The sequence below is a fragment of the Falco punctatus genome (genome assembly GCF_963210335.1).
Source record: "Falco punctatus genome assembly, chromosome: 9".
In the NCBI taxonomy this organism is placed as follows: Eukaryota; Metazoa; Chordata; class Aves; order Falconiformes; family Falconidae; genus Falco; species Falco punctatus.
The window spans coordinates 18,733,880-18,745,115 of NC_137589.1; the positions used below are offsets into that span (position 1 = coordinate 18,733,880).

An 11,236-nucleotide genomic window follows, 5' to 3' on the forward strand; every position below is an offset into this window, starting at 1 on the left:
GAAATACTAGCTTAATATTTTGTAAATTGTCTTGGATTGAAAAGGTGAAGTTTATGGCTCTTGATACGCCCATAACGTATATGTAGCTTTTGCCTCAATACTGTATCTTCCTCTCCCCGCCCCACCCCCAGCTTGTTTTCTTTTTAAGCCCCAGTATGTTAAGGTTCAAAAAGCTGGCAATTTCTCTGTTTCCCAAGTTAAAACGTTCTTGCTTAGGTACTACAATGTCTATGTATGAAGTAACACTGTATTTCTTTCCATGGCTGTGTTTTAGGTCAAGAAGCTACTTAATAAAGTAGTGCTTAGAGAATCTTGCTTTTACAGAAGACTAACAGATACTTCTAAAGATGAAGAAAACCAAGAAGAGTCTGAAGAGCTTCAGGAAGATATGTTAGGTAGTATTATTTATTTTTTATGCCACAAACTTCCAGATAATTGTTTCTGTGGGAATGATAATGAGAGTTCTGAGACACCTGCTTTCTTGCAGAAACTAATTCATGTCTGCTGGGAACCTGCCAGTTTGAAGAAGTAAACCTTTTTCATTCATAAATTACAGTATTTCTGGCTTCCAACACATCTTGTTATATCTGTAAGAGAAATCTTTTTATCTTGGAGCAGGAAGGAGGACCAACATTTCTCATTCACAGCAGTTTTGCAGTCAGGAGGATCACTGCTGTAGGTAGAACAGAGCCTGGTTTTTGAAGAACATTGCTGCAGAATGCGGGCATAGAAACAATATAATGGGAGACACTCCCCTTTTTTGCAGCAGGGAGAGCAATGTGAGGGATAAACCAGCAAAGTTGAATCTATATTCATTCTTTCAGCCATTTATTCTTTAAAGAAGTTTTTGAGGTTGGTCACTAGAAGAACTGAAAAATGACAGAATGATTATTTCCTAATGCTACTTCATCTAATACAGGAAACAGATTACTGTTACCGTCACCCACTATAAAGCAAGAATCAAAAGCCATAGAAGAAAATGTTGGCCTCATTGTGTACAATGGAGCTATGGTGGATGTTGGGAGCCTTTTACAGAAGCTGGAGAAGAGTGAAAGAGTGCGAGCAGAGATAGAACAAAAGCTTCAGTTACTAGAAGAAAAAACAGGTGAGACATTACTTTGAAGGTGGTACTTAGGTTGATAAAAGACACTAAGAACTTCAAGTAGATAAAACCAATTTGAGTAGTATTTGTGATCTACATTTCCTAGCCGTTTGCTTACCATAAGCTTCTGTTTTCTATTTCCCAAGCCTTTTGAACTTGCATGCCAACTGTTACTGAGTACCATTGTTGCCATGCTGAAACGCTTTTCGTTTTTTATTCAAGTTCAATGTGAGAGTTCAAAATGTAGTCAGAATTGAGTATTATCAAATGGTAATACAGTGCAGGTTTTTAATGTTTAAAAATCACTAGTTATGGTGTTGGCATGTAAACGTAATATTAAGATGCAAAGTACGTGGCATTGGAAGTGACAGACTTTTTTGGTTTGTGTTGTGGTTTGTTTTTTTTTTTAAAGATTACGATGAAAAGACCATACTACAGCTGGAGAATTCTAACAAAAGTCTATCTACGGAGCTCAAAGAAGTGAAAAAGGACCTTGGCCAACTGCAAGAAAATTTGAAGATCTCAGATGATAAAAATTTGCAATTTGAGGGTCAGCTGAATAAGACAATCAAAAATTTAGCTACTGTTATGGATGAAATACAGAGTGTTCTTAAACAGGTTAGAATTATTTAATTCCATTTGTTATTATTGTTTGCAAGCTTCATGTAGACTAGATTATCAGAACAAAAACTTAAGAATAAAAAGGAATCTTTATGTTAATTCAGGGTAGTAGTATCTTAACATATAATGATGCTCAATGCAATACTGATTATTTAAAGATAACAAATGTATATTTTCTAAGCTTAAAGCACATGTTCTTGACTTACATTAACATTTATGTATTTTTAAAAATATTTAAGTCTCAAACAATCTTAATGTTTTGCTGTCTATCCCCAACAGTCCAAATCTGCTTTTCCATTTGATCAGTTAGGAGTAATTTTTCAAGGCAGAACTTAAGTATTTAAAATTATATGGGGGTATTTCAGTAAAACAAGTTTTAAGCAAACTGCATAATGCTCCAGAGTATTTCTAGCCCTGTACAAAACTATATTTGCATATTCCTTAGGAATGCTGTGGGGGCTCACTAGGTAAGGCTGAAGAGTCGTTTATGAGGGCTGCTGGGTGCCAGAATGGTACTGTGAAGGACCCTTGCTTCTTTCTGTCTGTATTTATTTTGAAAAGACAATAATCATCTACAGAAGGTCTAAAAACAAAACAAAACTACACACAGAAAAAATCCTGGAACAAATGTTAGAATATTCCCTCCCTCTCCCCGTAGGATACAAGTGACACATCATATAAGTCACAGTAGCTTATTAAACTGGTAGTACCTTGCAGCCATCTAATCAGTGTTATGCAGTCCTGTGCTTCACTACGCGTAGACCTGCTACTCCAGCAGAACTGGCTGCTGAAGGCACTGCCTAACCCTATTTTGCCATGCTCTTAGCTCAGTTAAATATCCTTGCTCATTCTGTCTAGTATGTTTGAGATGGAAATGTCTTCTAAGCCTAGTGTTTTGAGGTGGTTTTGACCAATGTAAGTATTGTATGTTAGAACTGATGCAGTAAATTATTAGCCTGATATAATGGATTGTGCAAAACCTGTTTTCACTTGCTCTTTAAAAAAAACAAACAACAACCAACCAATGGGTGGAGTGGAGGCATGGTAAAAGGAAAAAAAAAAAAAAAAAAGCCCAACAACCCCCAGACCTTTAGAATGGAAAGTGAGGTTTCTTTTGTGCTTCCCTTCAAAACAGCTTAGGTCATATTTATCTTCTGCCACCTCAGTTTTTCAGGAAGATACTGGAAATACTAATTGGTTATAAAAGTAAGATACCAGTTCACATAGTATTTAAAGTTGACACTGAACAGTATCTGTCTCATGCTACTTTACAGTTCACATGAGAAATACTACTTCTAGAATTCATTTATCCTCTCCCTTTTTTCTTTTAAAGGATATTGTGAAAAGCGAAGATAAAGATCAGAAATCCAAAGAAAATGGAGCAAACGTATGATAAAACTGCTGCTGTTTAGAAGAATGGTGTTACATAATGTAATATAAATCATGATACCAGAATGTATGGGAAGTGATGCATGTTTGATTTTAGTAGTATAAATATCTTAGTTCCAAAAGATGTATAAAGTTTTATGAATGTGAGTGTCTGCTCCTTGAAGATTGCTTGTAATTCTTAGCATTCAATGAGACACTCCTCGAATGAAAATAATTTTGCATTGCAAAATGTTTTAGGATGAACTTTGTTATAGTTTTAACCCTAATAAAGTTCATCAATGTAATGAACAGTAGCAAGTATTTAATTACCAAATGTTTTTCATTAAAGTCTAGTGAAATCAAAATTTTCATTATTTATAGAATTGCCATTTTTAGGTTTTTATTTTTATTTCGGTCTAATTAGTCTTTTTAAATTCAAATATAAATCACAAAATAGCATGCTGCTTAATTTTGCAAGTAAAGACTTTTTTTAAAAAAAAGCTTCTTGGATTTTTTTTTTTTTACTTGTCACAACTTTCTTTTCCCTTCCAACTTTCTTCCCCAAGCTGCTTGTATTAAAGCCTCATAATATACAGTAGTTCAGATGAGTTAAGAAAGCAATAGAAACCTACCAAAATACTGGTAGTATTGTGGAATTTATATGAAAATACATGGGCCTGTTTTAAATGTATGTCATTTGTGTTCCTTTAATTGTTATCTCTGGATTAATATATATGCTCCTTTCTAATAATAAATGCAGTGTATGAAAATGTATGGTTGGATACCAGGCCAGTAGATGTCAGAATAATGCCTTACATGGAGAAAACGCTACCGTTGTAAGCAGCCTTTAATTAAATTTGGACCTCTTTCTTAATATGTGTAATAACTTCAAAGGCTTTAGTCCAACAAAAGAATGAATACACAAGTATCGGTACTCCATGTTATAACTGCTATGGAGCAGGACACAACTTGGTTTGTTGGAAGTGGGCAAGATTGCTTTCATTTGTGTTCGCAAATCACTAGAGATCTAGACTTAAAAGTTAACATGGCATCATTGTCAGAGGCAACTTATTCAAATAATGTGAAATATGAACAGTCTTCTGGTGCAACTTCCAGGAAAATTAAGGGTTTTGAAGGTTGGGACAGAAACATTATCTTACAGAAATGGTTCATTTTAGCAGATCTTCTTTTTTAGCCTAGATGTCCTAGGTAACTAAATACCTGTTAGGGGGAGTCCAAGTGCCATAACGTGTATAAATAACCTACATGGAAACTCATGTAAGTTTACTGAGATACACATTAAAATGCCTGAATTTATGTTCAAAAGAGTCTAAGCTGGTGCTTTTATCACTTAGCTTTCTTGGCTCTTTTGAAGCTAGACCAGTGAAATACTTTTTCATTAAAATAACATGCATAAGCTTCCCCCTCATTCATCTTAGTTGAGTCACTGTATAATATCGTAACTGCTCACACTAAAATAGGAAGTACTATAAAAACACTAATTATTGCATATAAGTACACAGAAAATGCATGCTTTATGAATTAAGAGATAACATCTCAGAATGATTGAGGATGGTGATAAATTTGTCTTATAAAAAGCATTACCTGTGGTGTACAGATGGTGTTAACAGATTCTTTTGTAATCAAATTATATTTTTCACCTTTACCTTTGTACAAATTGTTGACGGCATGTTTCATTTTTGACGTTGAGCACTGTTTATTTAAATGGACTTGAAAGGATTGCATTTGAATTACTTTGTTAATGGATTTCAGCAGTACATGTGAACCTACAAGAAAATAATTCTAGAATTCAACACTTTTTAGGCACACTGAAACATCTGTTGAAATATTTTGCTGGGGTGTTTTTACATTAAACTGCTGAGCTGAAAGCAGTTGTTGCCACAAGCAGGCCTCATCTTGTGTTTCAGTAAGTGGCCCTGTGAGATAGTTGCTAGAGTGATAACAGATTTTTACAGTACTTAAGAAAAAAAGTATTTGTTAGAATGACTGTAATCTTTATATTGCTTTGATGTAATAGTGTTTCAATACTATGTACAGTCTGCATTTATGTTGGAAAGGAACTCAAAAGGGTAAAGAATAAAGGAAAAAAACAAAGGAAAAGTTTGACAACCTACAGAGCTTGACCAGTCTCCTGAAGCACAAATAATCTGAGGAAGAACAGATACCTTCCTCAGCTTGTTAAAGTTGGTTTACCAAACCGCACAAGATTCTGTGTATGACTAGCACTGATGCTGTGTATTAGCTAAAGATTCTCAGTAATATTCCCAGAAATGTAATTAATTCTTAAAAAGTTGAATACAGATCAGTAATAGAGGTTTGGAGAAGCAATCTGTCAGTTTTAATTTATTAACACTGTTTTTGCATTTTATATCCACACTTTGCATCTCACGGGCTTTGCACTTCTAAGTCTTGTGTTACCTATGAGTTGCTGGTAAAAGTGAGCCCAAGCTGACTTTTACCCTGATGCCTCAAAGTCCGGTTTTGTTTGTAGTTGTAGAATCATCATGGATGCTCCATAGAAAATTGTAAATCTCAGGCTGCCTTGTTTTGTAGAGAAAGCACTGCTACAGCAGGCCAGTAAATGCTCAGTTCAGAGATTATTTTCCTCCCCTTTTGTATTTTGTCTAGTATGGTGGAATTAATGAGTTAAACCCTTATAAAGTAATACTCAGACTAGTGGATGTCTATAAGTAAGGCTAGGAAGAAAGTTCCAAGTGATTCATGTGTATGCAAAATGGTCTAGAATAGACTCTCTTGAGGCCCCTTTGCTTTTGCTCTGGCAATAAAAAGGCAGAATTACATAGTTTCAGTGCTACATAGCAACAGTGGCAAGTAGACCAATAACTACTTTCTGCCAAAGTTTTCTGAAGTGTTGAGGATTGCATGCAGGATAATGGAGCTGCTTCCAGCACCACTGTGTGTTCTACCAGGATGAAGATGTGTAATGTTTTTTTGACTCGCCCAGCGCTTGATGTTTGTGCCTGCAGTGCCTGGGCACTGCTGCAAACTCACTTCCCGGTTGTTGCTTGGTTTATCCAGCGTCCTCCGACAGCCTGGGCGCTCTGAAGCGTACGATGCAGACGCTGGAATTCTTTGGTGCCCGTGGGTGTCCACAGATCCAGCATTTACAATTGAGTTGTTTCAGAATCTAACATTATGCAGCCTAGTCCTTTAAGATAACATTATTTTTTCAGTGTTTTAACTGCTTTGAGAGAGATGAATGAATTTCAGTCCATCTTTCTGCTGAGTAATGTGCTGTGTGAATATTGTTTGGACTTATGTAACACAGTTAACTCTCGCTGGTGATTTTATCCAGAATGTGCACAAAACATGTTTTTTCTCTTGCTTCTCTGTAATCTTTGTGTACCCAGGTCAGGTTCTTACCTTGAATGCATTTGTTCAGTGCAGTTTGTATTTAAAAATATAAAATACTTCATTTTGAGTGACTGAGTCTTATGGCCAGCAGTAAGATTACAAAATGTGTAGGTAGCACACTTAGTATACTTAATGCTATTATTTTCCAGAAAGCAGAAATGGTTCAGTAGAAATTCAGCTGGGACTTGTATATTGCCATGTAGTGCAACAATAAAAATGGCACAAATGATGAGTATCTTTACTTGGCTGTCAAAACTGCCAGTGTTTTCCCACTAAACTTTTATGTTTCTGCATACTAGGCCTCACTGGATGTATTATTGCATGAAGTATTAACAGTAAAAAGCTCTAATAACAAAATGTGTTACTTCCAAGCAAAAGTAATTTTCCTTTTTAAGTCATCTACTATATAATCTGTGGCATCATGATACAGAATATAAATTTAAGAGTTTTGGAACACACCGAATTTTGTTTGAAGTCCTATGTTTTGTAGTATGTTAACTGTGGTTAGGATCATTGCTTCTGAGTTTTTAGGTACCTGATACCTGAATTTGTATTTGAAAACACGTGACACTGCAGTTGTACGCTGCTTTTGATTTTCTTGTATCCTGATGGTTTTTGAATTGTTGTTCTCTTTAACAAGTGGATTCTAACTTGTTCAAGGATTCAGGTCGAGTACCCTACAGCACATGTGAGAAACAGAATCTTTTCAGGTGTGATTCAGTAATCCTGCAAGCTGTTGTATCTACCCCGATATTAGTTCAGTTTTCTTTATTCTCTGTAAAATGCTAGCAGAATAGTGTTGCTGAGTAGATTTGTTTGTTGCATGGTGCAATTTGATTTTTATTTGTTTGAGGGTGCAGATTAGGAGGTTGAGCTATAGCTTTTCCTGTAGTTCCTGCAGTACTTCACTACATTCTAAACATTTACAGAGCATGTTAAGCAACAGGTGCCCGTTGATTGAAATGGTTAGAATTGTTCAGTGATGTCTTTCTATTTAGAACTAATACCTTTCATTCCCTATCTCCTCCAGGCTGAGGAAGGAGCTTGCATTGCTAGCTTTTGTTCTTGTTCATAACTTGGTCTGCAGTGTCAGTGCCCGGTCATGTGAACTTCCCATGGGCAACAATCTCTCGGTGTGGTGAGGTCTGACCATTTTATTTCTTGGTGGGAGGCAAGTGGTGTGGTCCATGCGGTGCCTCTGAAAGTCCATTCTCTCATATGCTCTAAAATCTTCCACCTTAGCAGATACTGGAGTGTTGTAGTGATCTTTTGGAACAAGTAGGTAGATAATCCTGTGACAGGGCTAGAGTACTAATTTGCTTTGTTACTTTCTTGCAGCCTTTTTAGTCCTATACAGAAGGACTTGTTTGAGTGTGAGTTGTTTTTTTTGTCCCTGTATTGCTTAATTCTTTTTGGCCTTCCTGATGCAGGGTCATCCAGTTACATGCCTGTTTTGTCATGCAAGGGGCAGAAACAGCTGGAGAAACAGCAGCCTTCATTTTCAGTCCCTTTTTAGCAGGGCTGGATGGTAGCCAGCAGAGCTGCATATAAAAAAGCAGAAATTGCTGCCACATGTCATGTTGTAAAAATGAATTGTTGGCGTTAAAAGTACCTTGCAATACTGGTCTCAAGAAACACCTGTCTCACAGATACATCCTGATTTACTGTAAAACAGTCCAGTGTGTATGTGCAGAGGAAAAATTAAAGAAGTAGGCAATTTTCACTTTAAGTATAATGTACATGCAGATTGGAGAGATGGGCTGTTACACTTTCAGCTTGGCTATAATAAGAAGTGAGAGTATTTTGGAAGTTCTCTTAAACATCTGGAAAGACTTCTGTTTTATGAGAGTTAAGTCTAGGTCTCACGTAAGAGGCTCCTTTTCAGCTTGTCTCCTGATCCCTTGTTTTATCCAAGTATTATTTAGCAAATTAAGTACTTAAATACGTTACATTAAATGTAACTGTTAAAATGTTAATGTTGCATGTTGTAAAATCTTGGGAAAGGGTTTCCAAATGCAGCTGAAGAGTATTCTTAAAACATTTGTTTACAGAAAAAATCTCGTACTTGTCAAGTATTTCCTCTGATACAAGGGAGCCATGTATAATGTGACTAAACAGACGAAAATTAGAATTAGCTGCTTACCAGTATTGAACCTGATTTTCTGTCATAGTGTTTTCCTGAAATCAAGCTGATGATTTCTTTTTTTGGGGGGTGGTGTGGTATCTTTTCATTATACTGAGAAGAAAAACAGATGACCTTTAGTACTGGGTCATATATGGTGGCAGCACATCTATAAATACTCTGATTATCCATGCAATCAAGTAATATGCTTGCAAGGAATGTGCAGTCAGCACTTTCAGTTGTGTGATTTGGGCATGTAATGATGGACAGCACAAAAGGGGACTTGTGGAGGGGTAATACTATGTACAAAAATTGTGATCCATGGACAAAAGCAGAAGTTGTGTAGTGTGACCTTTGGGTAGCAGGGGCCCAGAATAGGTAAGCGATGGCTGTGCAGATATTCTGAGCAGTGAATTCATTTTGGTATCTACTTCACGCTAAAATGAATCCACTTAGTCTTACTTTTCAATGAAGATGGTTTGAAAAAAAGATTAATGAAATGAAACCTGCAATTTAAGAACCTATGCAAATTCCCTAAAGAACACACAAAATTGCTCTGTAAGCACCAGATTTCAAAGTGAGCAGTGCCTTTATCTTGTCTTCGCAGGAATTTCCACAGTAAATGAGAAGATGCACTGTGTAGCTCTGCAGGATAGGAACAAACCATGGAAGTAATATGTAAGAATGAACTTTTTTGGACAAAGAATGATGCGTAGAAAGAAACACTGGGGCTGGGTGTTGTGGACTGACTCAGCACAAAAAATTCTCTGAGAAAGAGCTACACAGTGTGCTGCTATCAGAGAAGGTAAATGTGGAGGGCAAATAGCACCAAGAGTTGGGTGACAGCTGCCTGGCAGGGAAGGCGCTTTGCCACCTAATGCAGACATGATGCTCTGAGGTCAGCAGCTGCTTTCAGTCTTTAATTCCTCTGCAAATGTTGACCAAAAAACCAAACGCCAAACCAGCAATCCCCTACAAAGTGATACGTTTAATCTTTTCTAAAAATGCATGAAAGTGAAATTGATGGAAGAGCTAAGAAGAAATAAGGCTCAGACACAGTCAGGTTGCTACCTTAAATATGTAGTTACATTCAAAATTACAGAACATCAGAATTTTGCAGAAGATGACATTGCAGCACTGTCTTGTTTCCCCTCATCACTTGAATTTAATCTATTAACTTCCATGGGATACACAGAGAGCATGCTGTCAGATCTGGCAGCAGTAACAACAATGACAAAACAAGCTTGAGGGAATTTTTTTTAGTATTTTTAACTAGATTGTACTGGTGGTTATTTAGCCATTGTTTCTATTTGATACCTGCAATTGGTTCATATTCAACTAATTGTGCTAGTGACCTCTGCAGTCTAATGAAGCTCCAATCAGGGGCTCAATCTATACATAAACATACACTCACTGGATTATCAAGTGCTCTTAATGCAAGGCTGCCACAGAAAGTCCTCTGAAATGATAGTGACTGCATTGCAGAATACACCAGCCAGAATGATAATTGTGGTTCATAAGCAGAGCAGATTAAATGTCTGCTCCTGGTATTGACTGCCGCCTCACAGCTCTTCAGTTTTCACTTGAGGCATTGGTCTTCTTCAGTAAATCCCTTTACTGTTTACAGTTCCTGGGAGGGGGCAGACTTTGGTATGCTGGGGTCATTAATCCTTGAATCTTTTTTTTCCTTGAGTTTTACCTTTGGTCCTGTGGGGCTTGTATTGGTTCATCCTACAGAGCATCCTGGAAGGCTGCTCTTTTCTGACCAACCATTAGCGGGAGAAGACAATTCTGTGACACTTCTGTAGTTCTTGCAATTTTCTGTGTGGTTTTGGCAGGGTTAATCAGGATTCCTCTGTGTTGAAGGTGAATAGAGGAGCTACCAAGTTCTAATTACCGAGCACAACACAGGTAAATGAGCAGTGCAGCCCTTACTCTGTGTCAGCTCAGATGTCTGCTTTCACTTTTTGATGTGAACCAGGAATGCTGCTAACAAAGATCAGATCGAGTAGAAGATGCTGAAGTGAGGATGTACAGCTGTTCAACCTCATAGTAACTTCTAGGTACTTGGTAACATACAAACAAATCTGTTTTCAGTTGGATTTCCAAAGGTTAGTAGGGATTTTCATGGCTGTCATTATTTGAGAGTTTGAGAGTGTAGCTCTGTAATCCTCTCTCTCCGGGGATGAATTATAATTTAAGTGACAAGTACATTTTATGTCAGCCAGAACTGATTACAATTAGATCACAAAAGCTTTTTGTTGAAGCTAACTAGCAGTTCTTCAAGTGAACGTGCCGTTTTGAATCCTTTCTTTAAGCAAGAGATTTGACAACTTTTGGAAGACTTGAGGAAATCTGATGTTCTGTTTCAAAATTTTTAACAGGAAAATTTCTGTTATCTAGCACATGTTGTCCTTGGCTAGCTTAACCTCCTTATGCTTAACACTGGCTTTAGCTTAAATCACATACTGGTTTTTAAATTTATTTTTTAATTTAATTCTGGTATTTACCCTTCTTGCCCAATAATTTGTACAGAATAGCCACTCCCTGTTGCAGACCCATTTTCTGACTAGAAAACTGATCTCTCTGCAGTCTCATTTCTCAGGCACTCTGGTAGATTTAATAGA

The 11,236-nt window shown here is 36.9% G+C and overlaps 1 protein-coding gene across 1 annotated transcript in view; it reads left to right on the top strand.

Annotated features, from left to right (window-relative positions):
• The window catches only part of CCAR1 (cell division cycle and apoptosis regulator 1), a 28,750-nt gene extending 24,885 nt beyond the window's left edge, over window positions 1-3,865 (top strand). Inside the window, exons 22-25 of the mRNA XM_080401385.1 lie at window positions 275-395; window positions 920-1,105; window positions 1,515-1,720; window positions 3,057-3,865. Of these exons, the coding sequence (XP_080257511.1) occupies window positions 275-395; window positions 920-1,105; window positions 1,515-1,720; window positions 3,057-3,116 (573 nt within the window). The 3' untranslated portion in view covers window positions 3,117-3,865. The remainder of the gene's footprint in view (window positions 1-274; window positions 396-919; window positions 1,106-1,514; window positions 1,721-3,056) is intronic.
• The last annotated feature ends 7,371 nt before the right edge of the window (window positions 3,866-11,236 follow it).